Source organism: Choloepus didactylus, chromosome 4 (genome assembly GCF_015220235.1).
Source record: "Choloepus didactylus isolate mChoDid1 chromosome 4, mChoDid1.pri, whole genome shotgun sequence".
NCBI classification, from domain to species: domain Eukaryota; kingdom Metazoa; phylum Chordata; class Mammalia; order Pilosa; family Megalonychidae; genus Choloepus; species Choloepus didactylus.
In genome coordinates, this window is record NC_051310.1 from 8,483,934 (window position 1) to 8,500,694 (window position 16,761).

Consider the following 16,761-nt stretch of genomic DNA (forward strand, 5'->3'; position numbering starts at 1 on the left):
GGCACTCAAAATGCTGTCTGCAGGATACATTCACTTTGTTGAGTGTCTCACAGCTTCACTCCTCTCAGTTGCTCAATATTCCATTGTATGCATGCACCACAGTTCACCATTCTCTTCATCAGTGGATGTACCTTTAGGCCACCTCCACTCGTTGCAAATCATGAATACTGCCTCCATAAACACCAGTATGCAAATGTCCATTCATGTCCTTGCTCTCAGATCTTCCAAGTATATACCCCAAAAAGTGGTTGCAGGACCTTGTGGCACCCATATACGTAGTTTCTTGTGGAACCACCACACTGTCCTCCAGATAGGCTACACCATTTCTACCTCCCCACCAATAGTAAATAGGTACATCCCTCTCTCCATGTTTTCCCCAGCACTTTTATCCCTCAAATAGGTTCTTTAATGTTAGATTTAATAATGTCACTGTATCAAAGTGGTTCTGAACCCTTGTACTCTATAATCAGAATCTCTGAATGTAGGGCCTGGTTATTGGTGTTTTGTTTGTTTGTTTGCTTTTGGGAAGGGGGGCAGATACCAAATATTATTTGAAAGAATGTTACAAATGAAAGAACTTGGTGGATATTGATACAACTTATAGAAAAGGAAAAGGATTAAGCTCCTCAGATGATTCTTTTTGGAGTTAAAGTTGAGAACCACTGGTAGGAGTCTTGAGCAGAGAGCACCTCAGTTATTTTAAACGGAATTGTGTTTGCGTACACATTTTTATCCTTGCTTTGGGATCCTTTTGTTCAGTACGAGCATGAGTGTACCCTGTGCTTTTGGGATGGACTGCTACCTTAATGTGGAAAGATTTGTGGGAACAATTTGCTCATCTTCATACATATCTGTTCTGTGAAAGAGAGGAGTTAACCCACAAATTTCTTACATTTGGCCTTGGAACATTCACTCGACGAAAGGAAAAGACATTTGCATATAGATGTTTAGGTACACACTGAAAATATTTTCCTTCCAACCAAATGACTGCCTCTTTTTTTTTTTGTTTTGAGCCTTAGTCCATGACCTACATGGGTGTGGAGTGGTGGTGCTGCTCCACCAAAGCAGCTAAACTTGTGTTGTCTAGATTACTGAGAGATACTGTGTTTTTTTTATTTCAGTCAAGTAAATGTGCAGAGGGAAATGGTGAATTGATCATAAGTCAGATAATGCAAGAAGAAAAACTTTTTAATGGTTTTTGCTAATAGACTTTGTCCTGAATTAGTTCTTTTGACCACACTTTACCTTTGCAGTCCTGGCAGTGAGCTGGTAGTAGAGCTGGGGGTAGAGGTCCGGCTTTTGGATCTTGAATCCTAACAGTTCATTGTATCCTGGTTTTCCAGTATGAACTGATAGAAATTTGTATTTTGAAGTTCCCTGAAAAGAAATTTGCAGAGTGATGTTTGATTTCCCTCACTGATGTTATGAGAAATGACCTGAGTTTTCAACTCATATATCATAGATTTTTTGGTAAAGAGGAGTTGTTTGTGCAGCATCAATTTTAAATGGCAGCCAGTTGCTTTTAGATGGTGCCATTGAAATGTATCACATTTAATTTTTTTTTGTTGTCATCTTCATTTTGACACTTCGAAGTCTTAAAGAAACGTTTAGTGATGTTCTAGTTAAAATGTCAGTCCCGATTTCTTTTCTAAATCTTGGCTATTACAGAGTTGGCAGAGTATTTTAGATTTGAAATATGTTAATAAAATTTTAGTTATGAATTAAGGTATTTTCTTCAATAGAAATAGCTAGCTTTGGCTAGAGTGCATGCCAAGGAAGGAGCTCCTTAATTTTGTTATAATGGAATCTTACTGGATTAAGAAAAAGTATAGGAAGTATAATATAAACTCAGAGAGTCTTCGTTGTAAAGTAGGGTTTTCATTATCATAGCTTGATTTATATAGGCTAATTCCCATTATTACGAGTTTAATAAATTATTGCCTGAAGAACAACTTGAAAATTAAAATTGATGTGACATAGTTTGAAACTGGATAAATCAGAATTTTATACTCATGGTAATAAGCCAGGATTTGTCTTAAAACTCCTTTCAAACCTGAATAATGTTAACGAGCTATTCCAAAAGTTAATCTTTGTAGAATAACTTTACCAAAGTACCTCCTCTTGGATTTCCGTTCCTACTCCATGTCTTACAGTGATTCTGTGATTCCTATCGAAGACTTGTTCTCAGCCATTGCAATAAGCATTCATAAGTTTCTAACTACCATCACTGCTAGAAAGGGAGCCACAGATTATGGACAAACATGAATTGCTGAGTTAACAGATTAGAAATTTGGCACCCACACCTCAGCATATTTGTTATATATTTTTATTATTATGTTACTATTATATTTTATTAGTTCCTACTTCTTAAGGAGTTGATGACATGCTGAGCCCTGTATACACTCTTCCAAGGCTGGGCAGAAAGATGTATTTATTTGTAACAGGTGAGGCAACCATATTTTCAGGTTCTGGTCCAAGTGTCATAGCTGCATTGCCCATTTGCTGTCAAGTGCTCATTCATAAGTAGGTAATGCCTGACTCTTTTGCAGATTGGCTGATAAGTCATCCTGTAAATACTGTAACTGAGCACTCCTATTTTTTAATTTAAAAAAAGCTGAGGTATTAGAACTGTGTGTTTAGAGAATGGTTTTATTTAAACCTTGAGGAGTAGAATTAACCTGGATGGAGTTGCAGGTATCTCAAATGGGGGAAAAAAGTAGCATATCGTTAAGTATTTGCAAAAGGCATCTCCAGTAGCCTAAAGTATTCTTTCACAAGTTTTCTCTTAGTCAAGGGAGTGGGCGTAATTTATTATGTTTTCTAATGCTCTCCTGGCCCTTGAACTTCAGCTACACAAAACTGTCCAAAATAACTTTTCTTCCCTAACCTTCAAGAAGAAAAGGAACCCTAAAGTTCACTTAGAAATAGTTTCCTCACTTGAAGTTGCTACTGCCTTTTTCTCTTTTGCTCTGATTCTCAATAGAAAAGGTAATAATCAACAGACAACTTCAAATATTGAATATGTAGGAACAAGTTTTAATGAGACAAAATTTACTACTTAAAAAGTCCACAAAATTACAACTTTTCCCAGCCTTCCAAATTAATCATTAAAACTTCCAGCTGACTGTGTTCCCTGTTTTTTGTACATGTACCTTTTTGTGAATGTATGCCTCTTTACAGATGAATTTTAACTGTTAATATCTTTTAAAATATGAAGTGAATGTAGCTCAGCAAAGTTGGTGTAAAACAGTTGCCATTGAGCCCCATTTTCCTATTGACTGATTTATCACATGGTAAGTAAGTTGTAGGGCTCTTTGCTTTGAAAAACATGAGAATCAGTGTCAGAAGGAAAGGATGGATTTAAACAGACAGTGCTTGCTTGCTCTGGAGATCCAGAACACTTCTTTGTGATAAGGTCTGCTTCTGCCAGTCTTGATAAAAACTAGATATAATGGCAATGAGAAACAGAGAAGGAATGGAATTTTTTTCACTAATTGGTTAAGTCAGGTATTGAAATTTTATTAAATCTCAGAAATGTTTTGTAGTCTTTTGGTGATACAGTGAACATGGTTGCTGATCTTTGCTTAAGAGAAAGCTTAATAAAGATAAAAATTTAGTTTAAAGATTTTTTTCTTAAACTTCTACAAAGACTGAGCTGTATATATGATTTTGTATAATTTATCACTTGTAGAAATGGAACTTGAGAGAAGTAGAACACTTTTGGACTGTTCTGAGAATATCTGAAACATTTTTAAGGAGTTTGAACTAATCTTTAATAATTATAAGCTTAAGTATCAAAATTACATTGTTTGGAAAGAAAATAAATTTGTTAGTCTCTTTTGGAGATTTATTGAAAATAATTCAGTAATTTTAACTTCTGCTAGTACTAACGAACTTATACATTTTAAGGAACCCAGTGACAATGGACCTCTCTTTACTGAATTAAAGTTCTACCAGCGAGCTGCTAAACCAGAGCAAAGTAAGAAATAGAATTCATATGTGCTTAATCTTTTTAAATGACCACTGTTTTTATTGTTTGTAAAGACTAGTGGATTTGATCTTATGTTATGTTTCTTTATTATTTTTTACTTTATGAATAAATTCTACTTAAATAATGTGAATTGTATAAAAGAAGTCTGTATCTTAATGGGTTTGTTATGCAGAGATTTCACCTATCTTGATATAAAGATTGAAGTCTGTAAATGATACATGATTTAGAAAATACTGTTCAAAGTTGAGAATTAAGTGTATTCCATGAGTGTGCTTCAAGGATCTCCGAATCTTCCTGAATATTTTTCTAAAATCTGGAGATTATAACCTGGGAAGATGCCGTAATTCATTAAAAGTAGCAGAATATCAAGGTAGGGAGTGGAGCCTCTTCCAGCCACTTGGCTCCTTTCTGGCCTTCCTTCTCCACTGCCCTCCCCTCTCAGGATCTCAGGAGTCTCTTGGTAGGGAGGTATGAGGCTTGGCAGTCTCTCAGGGAAGTCTTCTGTCTCTCCTAGATCTCGATTTCCTGGTTGAGGACTTTTAAACGGGGTAAAAAACAAATCTTCCTGGGTAAGCAAGTAAATACTTATGTAATTTGGGAGATTAATTGCAGCTGCAGTACTTTGCTTTTGAGGATTTTTTTTTTTAATGCTTTTTGCAGATTTTTCATTTTTAAAGACAATGCTAACTTAAGGGTAAGAAAACAATGTTTTGTAGGTTAAAAAAATACTTTAATTATAAAGTACTTTTCATTTATAGGTTATACCATACTCTTTTTTTTTCCTAAGTAAAGAAAGGTGAAATCTTGATGCATGAATAAGTACATTTCTGTTCTTAATGATCTTTTAAAAAATTATCATTTTATATATGGTAGAATTACAATTACAAGCATCTGTTTTAACTTGTAGTTCAGAAATGGATTCGTTCCCATAAACTGAAGTACCTGGGTGTTCCTAAATATTGGGGGTCTGGTCTACATGATAAAAATGGAAAAAGGTAAAAATATGCATATTTTGCTTTTCTTCTCCCTTTTTTGAGCATGTAATGGCTATAGTGTTGGTTTAGTCAGGAATTATTTACTGAGCACTTAGAATATTGCTAGGCCTTCATCTGGGCTCTGTGGCATGTATATGACAGAGATGAATAAGATGTTATCTCTCCCTTTGTGTATAGTTTTCCATAGCAGCAGATTATGATGTCCTGTTAGAATGGTGACATCTCTCTAATCAGAGTGATACCAACTGACCAGAAACCAGCTGACAAGTAGGAACAAAGCCAAATGTGCCCTTTTTTTTTTTTTTTTTTTAGGTTCTTAAATATAAACAGTTAAACAAAAAATTGCATGCAAAAGGGAATCCCTTTTGGCTTCAATTTGGTATTATTTCATCTTGAATATGTAATTTACCCATAGAATATTAGAGCCTTGCTCTTCATGAAATTTCTGCCTAGTGGTGAGAGTAAACAGACACATATGAAATAACTGAGAACAATTTAGATGCCAAATTTAGTGATTATGACTCCTAAATATCTTGGTTCAGAGACTAGAGAGAACATTGTTGGCATAGCTGAGTTGAAGAGTAAATCGTCATTACTTGATGCATACTAGGCACTTTGTAAATATTTGAATGAATGAATGAACATCATGGAGTAAAGGCTGGTAGTTGAGACTTAAAGAGTGGATTTAGTTTGGAACTTGGGATGTATTAGTTAGGTTGCTTTCAGTTGGAAGTGAAGGAAAACATTGACTGAACTGTGTTAAGCATCCTGAAGGGTCCAGGTTCCTTTACCTTGTCCTTTGCCCTCCTCATCTTGGCTGTGTTCTCTGTGGGGTCTCCACTGTTTGTTCTCAGGGTAGCTGCCCCATTTCTAAGCTTCACGTGCAGACATAGTATCCAACAGAAGAAAATGATATTGTGTCCTGTTAGTTTTATTTTATGGGCAAGGAAATCTTTCCCTGAAGTCCTGGTAAACTGACATTTTATCAGTGCTCATTCTTCAGCCATTCGCTGACAAGGGCAGAGTGACCTCTGATTACCCTAGTGAAGCAAGTTGCCACAGGGAAGAGGGTGGAATGCCTCAAACAAACTGGGGCTCTCTAGGGAGTGTGCGAACCCCCAGAAATGACATGTCACATTTTGTTATATATGATTTTGTTGAGACAAGTCTCTATAACTTTTATGAGATTTCCTAGAGAGTAGTATAGAGCAATGGTTAAGAGCAAGGATTTTAAAACCAGATTGCCGGCTTTCAAATCTGTGTTTTGCCCTTTACTACATGTGTGACTTGGGTAATTGCTTTACCTATTTTTGCCTCATTTGTGAAATGGGGTAACAGCTGCCTACTTAATAAGGAGGATGAAATATAAAGCCTTTAGAATATATGTAAACATGTATAACTGTTAGCTTTTACTCTCAAAGGGGTCTTTAGTTCCCTAAATGTTGAGTATCACTGGTTTGGAAAATCATTGGAGAGGAGGGATGCCATCTCAAGTGGGAGATTAAAGAACAAAAGGGCAGGATGGCTTCAGTCCTGCTGTATGGCTTAAGAAGGATCATCTTTCTTTAGCAAAGGAAGAGGGCATGTGTTGTGTGTAAAGGAGAAAAGGAAGTAAACTTGGAGAAGTAAACTGGGCCAGATAATGAAGACCCTGAGAGAAAAGAACAGTTTGGAATTGATGTGTGGCAGTCAGGAGCTATTGCACACTCTTGAAAAAGGCACAAGGTGACGACATGGTGAAAATGGCTTTGGAGAATTGGTTTACATGGCAGAAAAAAAACATCCAGATGACATGCTATAAATCAAATATTTTGATTCTGCTCCATTATTTACTAGTTGTAGTCCTAGGAAAAGTACATTATCAGAAACCACATTTTGTAGAGGGAATTGGAAGAAAAGTGGGGCTGGAGAAGAGCATTTCAGACATGGAATAACTAAGTTTTTCTTTGCTTCAGGAATTTCAGCAATAAAATTCTTTAAAAATTAAAAGTATATCACAATAAACCTGAACAAATCTAGCGCTAGATTATGCTTAGCTCCATCAGGTGTGCTCCCATGCTAGTTACTTTCTGTTTCTCGAGTTTCCTCACCTGTAAAATGGGATGCTAGTACTTTGTGGAGTTACTGTAAGATGAAATGGAAACATGTAAATTGTAAGGGAGATTCTCTGGTCATAGTAAGTGTTCAGTAAATGTTAGGTGCAATCATCATTATAGTCATTATTGTTGCTGTTATTGATATTCTTTGTTTGCTTGGTCAGAATGGAGGGTTTTCTTTTCTTAAAATTACCATCACTATTAGCACATTTTACCATGTTTGTTCTTATCACCTATTTTATGATCACCAAGCCAACAAAACAAAGTGCTGCTTATCTGGCTCCTTGGGGCGAGCAGGACCCAGAGAGAGATGGTGGGGATCAAAGGTTGACTCTGTAGGATGACACAGGAGAACTCAGGAGAGAACTTCTCCCAGCGTGGATCAGAGGACGCCTCAGACAGACACGGGTTTAACTTTTAACTCACCATTTACTAGTGGTGACATTACCTCGCAGTCTGCTTCTTCTATAAAATGATGTGGCTGGAAGTCTCCCCTTCAAAGGGAGAGCATTAATCACTTTTAAGACATTGATTTACATTTCAGGTTGAAGCTCTTTAAAACAATCATTGTAGCTGTTACAAAAATTAAGGACTAGAAAGTAAGATTATTCTTCCAGTCCTTTTCCCCTGCCGGAAACTCTTACTTTTCCCTTCAACTTATTTGAACATATATATAGAGTGTTCAGAAGAGAGAGTTGGGATCATATAAATGTTAGCTGCTATCCTTATTAAATGATTTATACTTAATTGTATTTTCCCACCATTTGTCCAAGTCTCCAGAAAAGTATCCATTGAAGGTTTTACTTTAGATAAGTAACTTAGAGATAACTTCCCATTTTATTTAGAGATATTCCCATTATTCAGTGGTAGAACTGTCTTTCCAGAAGAATATAGTAAAAATTTCTATGCAATTTCTGGAAATTAGGGATTGTTTAGAGTAGTGGTAGAGTGATCTCTTAATAAAAACAGAAACTTACTTTTGATTTATTTTTAAATAAATAATTTTTGGTTTTTTTTTTAATTTATTTATGTTATGGTTTATTAACAAATTCCCATATTGAATTAAGCAATTGTATTTCAGCCCTCCTCCAAACTGTCAGCAGAGGTTATATTTCTGTTATCCATATATTATTTTAAAATAATCACACATCTATCACTTATTTGTGAAAGCAAACATGTACATGTGTGCTTAGTCTTATCCCTCAGCCTTTCAAATCTTTTATACAAAGACTAATAGGAAGTAAAAAATATTGTTTCTTCTTTATTAGTGAGAGGTCAGGGTACTGAGAAATCTTGTGAGAGAAGGTCACCTCAGCGTACTGAGTGCACAAGTGGTTTATATGTCATTTGCTGTTAATTTTGTAGGCAAGATTTCAGATTGTTAGATACATTATCTAGCAGTTTAATTGAAAAAGTGTTGGCCTAGAGATCAGAAGGCCTGTTGAAACCTCCTGGGACTGGGGCAGCTTCATCAGTCTTCCCTTCCCCTGCTCTGCGGCACCTTTTAGGTGTCAGTTGACACTTTAGGCTGTACCTCTTTGTGTCTGTTTTCCCCACTGTACTGTGTGTTACTTGAAGATACAGACTGGCTTAATCTTTTTATTCCTCTCTTCATCCTAGGCACCAAGCACAAAACTTATCTCAACTGATGTTCTATATGTGTTTTTTATACAAATAAGTACATTCTGTCATCAATTAGTTGTACAGCTTTGGACAAACAACTTTATCTCCATAGACCTTAGTAATTTTATTTATTAAAAGATAAGTTTAGATGAGATAAACTCTAAATGATTGGATCCTGAATTTTATATTCAGAATGTTGTCTTCCAGTGTTAACTCTTCCTTCCCTATTGAACTTGTCATATTGTATTTTTATCATATAAGCCTAGAAAATAGAAGTGGATTTTTGTGTGCTGCTGACATTTATTTATTTTAATAGGAATGGTATAGTAGTTAAAAGCTTTGCTCTACCACTTACTATATCAGTTTTTTCTTCTATAAAATGGGGATAATAGAAGCACCTCCTTCATAGGGTTGAGGTGAGAATTAAATGGCATTAATACACCTGCAGTGCTTAGAATCATGGTGTGCTTGTACCAAGGATTCAATAAATGCCAGCTGCTGTTATGATGATGATGGTCATTATTAGTCTGATCCCTGTTGGAAGAGCTCTTTATATATTTTGGTATTGTCTTAGTTTATATTGATGTGAGTAATTTAACCAGATGAGCAGGAATCTTGGAAACTCTTGAAGATAAAAGATGGTCCTCAAGAGTAAAAAGCTGAACTGTGTCATTGCAACTAGATGATGCTTTTCAGCATGTACTGAAATATGCCATATGGTTATTGAGCCACAGAATTTGAGCACTAAAGGAAACCTTAGAAAGCATGAGGCCTATTTTGCTCCTGTGGAAATTGAGGTCCAGAGAAGTAGTGTGACTTGGGCAAGGTGACATAGCTGGTTTGTGGCAGAAACAAAAATCCTCACATTTTCCCAGTATATTTGTTTTCCCCAATCTTGGCCTTCAAATGTTTAATGTACAATTCTTTTATACCATTTCAACAGTTTTATTGAATTCAGCTATTGTTACAGCATCTCTTGACACTCTCTTGGTTTTAACAGAATGTTAATGCTGCTAAAATGTATGTTAAAAATAGAGGAAAACAGCCACAAAAAAGAAGCTAATATCCAGAAACATAAATTAAATTGAGAAGAAAAATCAGTCTTATCAGTCTTATTTTTCTTTTTTAATTTTCTTTCTTGTTTTGTACTGTGATAAATCAGTTGGATTCTCTCTGTAGGCATTATTTTAAATTGCACATTGTCCCATGTAAGTAGTTGAGACCAAGAAGTCCCTAGAGGTAAAATGCACCCTCAACTCTTGAAATTTCTTTTTGGCAGAAATTGTTTCAAATGTTTGTTGTTTTGTTTTAGAATACTTTCTTACTAAACCTTGCCTTGAAAAAAATTACTTGTAAAGGACAGTTCTCATTGCAAAGTAGGTTTTCCTGAGCTATATTTTGTTCGTTGACTTTTCTTGTTTGTCTTCAGTTACAGGTTTATGATAATGGATCGCTTTGGGAGTGACCTTCAGAAAATATATGAAGCAAATGCTAAAAGGTTTTCTCGAAAGACTGTTTTGCAGCTAAGCTTAAGAATTGTATGTGAGCTATGTTGTTCTTGTTTTTTTTTTTTTTTTTTTTTAATAGTTTTTAATACACTAAAGACTAGTTTGCATTGAAACTTGGTCCTCTGCTGGTTGATGTTAGGTACTGCATTAATTTATTCTGTATGATACACTTTCATAGCTGGATATTCTGGAATATATCCATGAGCATGAATATGTACACGGAGATATCAAGGCCTCAAATCTTCTTCTGAGCTACAAAAATCCTGACCAGGTAGTTTTATAACTTTAATTTCTATTATTTAAAATCTGTTGTTTGAAAACAAATATGGTTGCTTTGAACATTTGAACCCATGCAGAAGTTTTACTTTTTGAAGTAGGTATGGTAATAATATTTCTTCTTGACACTTTTATCTAGTTAACATTCTACATTTTTGATGCGATTTGTTGGCACTTTATCAAGTTGGCTATTTTGCCCTAAGTAATATTCAGGAGAAGTGCTTGTGATACAAAATGAATTTCAAATAGCTATTTGGGGGTGGAAGCTTAAAATTATATAGTGCACCAATGAATTATGTTTGCTTGTCTGCTTTGTCACTTTTTTTATTTCCTTTGTTCAAGAAATCCATCAAATGTAAGTGTTCTGTTACTTGGAAAATTTGGTCTTTAACATGTTGATTATTCAGATCAATTGGTTTACAGAAATATCTTAGCTGTCTAAATTTGTATACCCTTGGTGTTTGGAATTCAAATGTGCATTTTTTAGTTTATTACATTCCCTTTCTGCTTCTTTTACTTTCCTGGGAAAGGAGAAAAGCGAATGTTATACCTTTATTTGGGTCAGTTTAGAGTAGAGGGATCTGTACAATTTTCCCGTAGCTGTTTTCATGATTTTGGTGAAAGTGGTGTTTTGTTGACACTTATAGTGGGGCCAGTGTACTTAATCTGGCCTGTGCATGTTTTCACTTCTTACTTGATCTTACATAGTGAAGATTTAAACATTTTAAATGAGATGGGTACTTTGATTATTGTATAATTATTTGTTAGTACTCTATATGAAGTACCTGGTATACTACATTCTTCTTTCTCTCAAACCTATCTTTAACTTCCTGTTAGATTTTCCTTTTTCGTTTGATAGCCTTTTCTTTTTCTATCATCTCATATGTTTGCTCTCCTTTCTGCCACCTTGGATGGTGAGTTATGGGGGATATAAGGGATCTATGTGAGTGTAACAGCATTGCTGTGATGCTGTAGCATGCTAATGGAGAAATCTAAAGGCGAGCACAAAATTCTTCTCAGCTCTTTTCAGCCATCTTGTTTTAGTGTTTCTAGGTTAAAAAAAAGTGTGTGTGTATATATGTGTGTGTGTGTGTATATATATATATTACATATACACATGTATATGTATGTAAGAATCTAATGACAAAGATTCCATTAATTGAAATGAATTGAAAATGTACAGTGTGCTTTATAAAAATACAACTTATTTCAATTTGTAGTTGACTCAAGTATTCTGCCTTTGTATGAAAATGTTCTGCAGCTCTGTTATCCTTTGGGCATACACTTTGGATTTGATTATTTTTCCAATTTTGGACGTTTGGGCTAGATCCATCCCCATATTTTCACTTCAGTTCTTTCATGAGACAAAAGGCACACATTTGTGAGACAGTCACCCAGATATAGAGATGCAATGTGTGGCTGTGGAATAGAAGAAAGCCAAATTTATTAGCTTTGTATGCTAATCATTAGACCCATATGTACATGTCCATAGACATGTGTGTATATATTACATTTTAGTTTAATTATGAAGACTATATATTTAAATGGAGATAAGAGCCTCATATAAATGAAATATTCTAATGAAGTAAATTGGTATTTGATCATTTTACAAGGGAAGAAGCAGAGGAATAGAAGATAACTAATGTATCACATTACTTAAGTTAGCAGTTTTATGCTCAATGTGCTTTTGTGTGTGAAAAGTGGGTGTTGATGTCAAGCAACAAGTATTGAGGGTTTGTTCTATGCTCAGTTTTGTTTTAGACTCTCTAAGACAAAGTATAAGATTTATAATCCTTGCTCAGATTGAAGATGATATTATGTCATTTAACATTTTTCTTAAAAAAAAAAAAACTTTTCCAATTTGCTATTGCTTGTACTTCTGAGTGCTGTGATACTGCCTTGTAGGTTAATTCACCCTCATTTCTGAGATTTAAGGTGGTATATGTGCAATCCATTGGGTTTTAATTTGTCTATGGTACTTGGGATTTTACAGGTGTACCTGGTAGATTATGGCCTTGCTTATCGATACTGTCCAGAAGGAGCCCATAAGGAATACAAAGAAGACCCCAAAAGATGTCACGATGGCACTCTTGAATTCACCAGCATTGATGCGCACAATGGCGTGGGTACGTAAACTGCAGCTGAACAAGAAATAGGCCAGGCACACTCTCAAACCTGAATTCCCATGTGATTCTTAATTCTGCATAAGTAAATAATTAAATGAATAAATAAAAAAGTTGAAGGGGCTTGGTAGGATGGAGAAAAAAAGGAGAGGTTAGACTTCTAAAATCGTATATAACAGGGCCCCCTTGAGTTCTTTTCTCTGACTCTCCCTTCCACCCTTTAAAGATAGCCAAGAAGGTTTTAGCAGTGAAAGTATTTAATCAGCAACAATGAGGATTTCTTCTTGATTTCATTTAGTTTATTCAGAATGTTATATTTATTTTTTAATGTCGCAAGTCGCTTATGTAGCTACAATTATAACATGTAGGCTTTTATTTTGTCACCTATTAGGTTAGGATGTTTCTTTAGTGGTTATTTCTTGTTACTGTTCTCAGCATTGAAAGACCCAGTTCTCTGGAGCTTTTAATAGCTTATAGCATGTTAAATATCTTCAAGTTTTCCAAGGGCAATATTAAATGTATTGTTTTATAATCTATTTCCTAAACTAATAATCTCATTTTGAAACCCTAAAATTTACCAGTTTAGGTTTTAAAGTAAATTATTAGTTGGAGGTAAATTATTTTTTTTATACTACCAGATGTTCAATACTTTTATTAAATACAGTTAAAATTTTATGATAAATAACAAATTCTAGAGTAGTTTTACCTTATTGCTTTATATATACTTGAAATTATACCTTAAAAATTATTTCAATATGCCTAATCTGCTTATTTTTTCTTTGTAGCCCCCTCAAGACGGGGTGATTTGGAAATACTTGGCTATTGCATGATCCAGTGGCTCAGTGGCTATCTTCCTTGGGAGGATAATTTGAAAGATCCTAACTATGTTAAAGATTCCAAAATTAGGTAAAGAAGAACTTACAACATTTGGGGCAAAATCTTAATAAGGCAGATGTTTTTTAATTGATTTCTTGATAAGACTGTAGTTTTAACTGATATTAATGTAGAAATAAGAAAGATACTTGGTACCTTGGTATTTTATTTTTAGAATAAAATTAATGTAAGCATATTTATGATAGAGCACAATGATGCTTAATGCACTATTTACTGTTACACTAATATTAATAAGGTTCCATGGCATCAAGCTTCTAACAATGACTCATTCCTTAATTTTTAACAGATACAGAGAAAATATTGCAGGTTTGATGGACAAATGTTTTCCTGAGAAAAACAAACCAGGTGGGAAAAGATTTCTTAAATGTTTATGGGGATTTTGTTTACTGGGAGTAAAAAGCTATGATATCCATGGAACATCTCATAATGTAAGAGCTTAGGTATTTTAAAGTAATCATTGTACTAAAATTGGCTTTCATCAAAAAAAAGCACTTCCCTTTTCAGAGGAGGGCTAAATTAACACTTGAACCTCATTCAGTTATCATTTTGTGCTTTCAGGAAATGAACCAAATTTCATTCATTCATTCAACTAGTATTTATTAAGGCTTTATTATGTGCCAGGAATTGTTCTAGGCACTGGGGACACACCAGTGAAAAAAAAAACAAAAATCTCTGACCTCATGAAGCTGACACTCTAGTTGGGAGAGAGAGGTTGTAAACAAATAAGTGAACTTTATAGTTTGTTGCCTATTTAGTGCTGTGGAAAAAGAAGAAAGTGAAAACAGAATTAGGGTGTATGGGGATGGGGTGGGGGAGTAAGTTGGGGATGAGGATTGACATTTTAACTGGAATATCCAGGGACGGCCTCCCTGATATGACAACATTTGAGCAGTTGTCTGAAGGAGATGTCTGGAGAGGAGTGTTCTGGGCAGAAGGACCCTAAGTGCTTCGTGTGTTTGAGAAATGCGTCACTTAGGCCATCATAAGGGCTTTGGCTTTTGTTTTGAGCAAGGGTGGAAGGTGTGGCATGGAAGAGACACATGAAGTGTCTGTCTATGAGGCAAAGCTCTCTAGCTTCTCTTTTGAGGATATACAGCTAAGAGAGCCAGGCAGGGGCAGCAGGAGGCAGCAGGAGGCTACTGTGGTAATCCAAGCAAGGAAGTAGCAGGGGAGGTATTGAGAAGTATACAATATGGATATTTTTAAAAAGTCCTTTCAAGCCTTTCCTCAGTTGTCTCCCTCTCAGGGAGGTCTACGCTGACCTTATGATATTTAAAATTGCAACCTACAAACCACATCAAGAAATGGAATACTATTGAATTTCAGAAACCCCCTTGCGTTGCCTACCAATCACTACTCTTCCTGGCCTAAGGAATCATTAGCCTTACCTTTAACACCAAAGATTTGTTTTTGAATTTTATAGAAATGGAATCATATAGTGAACAAGACATAAAAAATCCTTGCCCCCATGAAATTAATGTTCTAGTTCTTTGGTGTCTTTTTCTTTTATTCAATATTATACTTGTGAAATTCATCCTTGTTGTATGTTTAACAGTAGATTGTTCATTTTCATTTTTTAATAGTATCCCATTATATTTACATAACATAATTTATCTTTTCTGCTGTTGGGTTGTTTATACTTTTTGGTGGTTACAGATTGTCAATTACACATGAAGATATATACCTGCAATTGATTTTTGTGTATTTATATAATAAAGTGGTCAAATTTCTGACCCACCCAGCAACATTTTTTGGAAAAAATTATTCTTTCCCTATAGTGCCACTTTTGTCATAAATCAAGGGTCAGTATATGTGTGGATCTGTTTCTGGACTCTTGTTCTTTTTGCCAATTCTTGGGCCACACTGTCTTGCACTGTTGTTCTTTAAACTTGGTTTTGCTATTCTTGGCCCTTTGCATGTCTATATAAATTTTGAATCACCTTGTCAAACCCCCCTCTCCAAGTTTGTTGAAACTTTGGGATTGCAGTTACTATATAGACTAATTTGGGGAGAACCGATATCTTCATAATATCGAGCCTTCTAATCTACTAATAGTATATCCACTATTTAATTTGGTCTCATTTAACTTTTGTCAACTGTTTTGTATATTTTTCTGCAGCCAACTTGCACATCTTTCATTATAGGTAATTGATGTTTTTGGATACTATTGTAAGCTTTTTTTTGTTTTGTTTTGTTTCATGTTCCAGTTATTTGTACTTACTATATAGAAATAGAATAAATGATTCTTACATATTTACCTTGGATCCTGTGACTTTGTTAAATGTACTTATTAGTTCTAGATTCCTAGGATTTTCTGTGTACACAATCATATTGTTTGTGATTAAAGATGTTTTTACATCTTCACTCCAATCTTTATGCCTGCTGTATCTTTTTCTTGCCTTATTGTACTGACCAAAAGCATATGAGGCTATTCTGTTATACTGAAGTGGTGGAGGTGGTCATTCTTGCCATTTTTCTCTCTCAGAAGGAATATTCTCAATATTTTACCTTAAGGGACGACATTGCTTTAGAGTTTTTTGTAGATCCCCCCTTATCAGATGAAGAAATTTGGGATTTTGTCTCTCTTATTTTCATTGTGTATCCCAGGTATCTAGAGCAGTGCGTGACACACAGTAGGTGCTTATTTAAATAGCTGAATGAATGATTTGCAGATATGTATGTGAGTATGTAGCATTGACAGGATTTACTGATGTATTGGATGCAGAATGTGGAAAAAGAAGAGGATTTTAGAATGTCTGACTCAGATGTTTGGCTTGAATAGCTGGAAGGTTGGATTTCTCAGGAACTGAGATGGGGGAAACTGCAGCAGGCAGGTTTTCGGGGGATGGGTCAGGAGTTTGAATTTGAACTTGTTGGGCTTTGCGGTGACAATGAGACATCCAAGAGCTGATAGTTGTGGCAGTGGATCTACAAATCTAAAGGTCAGAGAAAAGTTCTGGACCGGGGATAGACATGTGTGACTCATTAGCCTAAAGATAGATTTTGGATGCTGAGAGGTGTTGATCTTGATTAGTATGATTTCTTTTTATAGGTGTGGTTATGCCTCAAATGTGCTGCAGACCTGTTGTCGTTCAGAAGCTGAGTTTTCTCTTTTGTGGGAAACTTAGGCTTTGCTTCTCTCTCCTTTCTTCGACCTGTTTTTGGTCTGTTTTATTTCTCATTTACACAAAGAATGCAGCGCTTTTCTGTAGGATTAATGGCTTCTATAGCAAACAGATATTGGCTGTGATACTC

The 16,761-nt window shown here is 35.1% G+C and overlaps 1 protein-coding gene across 7 annotated transcripts in view; it reads left to right on the plus strand.

Annotated features, from left to right (window-relative positions):
- The window catches only part of VRK1 (VRK serine/threonine kinase 1), a 138,649-nt gene that overhangs the window by 103,004 nt on the left and 18,884 nt on the right, over positions 1-16,761 (plus strand). For all 7 annotated transcript variants that reach the window (XM_037831922.1, XM_037831923.1, XM_037831921.1 and 4 more), the window contains 7 exons: positions 3,910-3,979; positions 4,899-4,986; positions 10,135-10,243; positions 10,392-10,484; positions 12,483-12,615; positions 13,398-13,518; positions 13,793-13,851. In XM_037831922.1, coding sequence (XP_037687850.1) covers positions 3,910-3,979; positions 4,899-4,986; positions 10,135-10,243; positions 10,392-10,484; positions 12,483-12,615; positions 13,398-13,518; positions 13,793-13,851 — 673 coding nt within the window. The remainder of the gene's footprint in view (positions 1-3,909; positions 3,980-4,898; positions 4,987-10,134; positions 10,244-10,391; positions 10,485-12,482; positions 12,616-13,397; positions 13,519-13,792; positions 13,852-16,761) is intronic.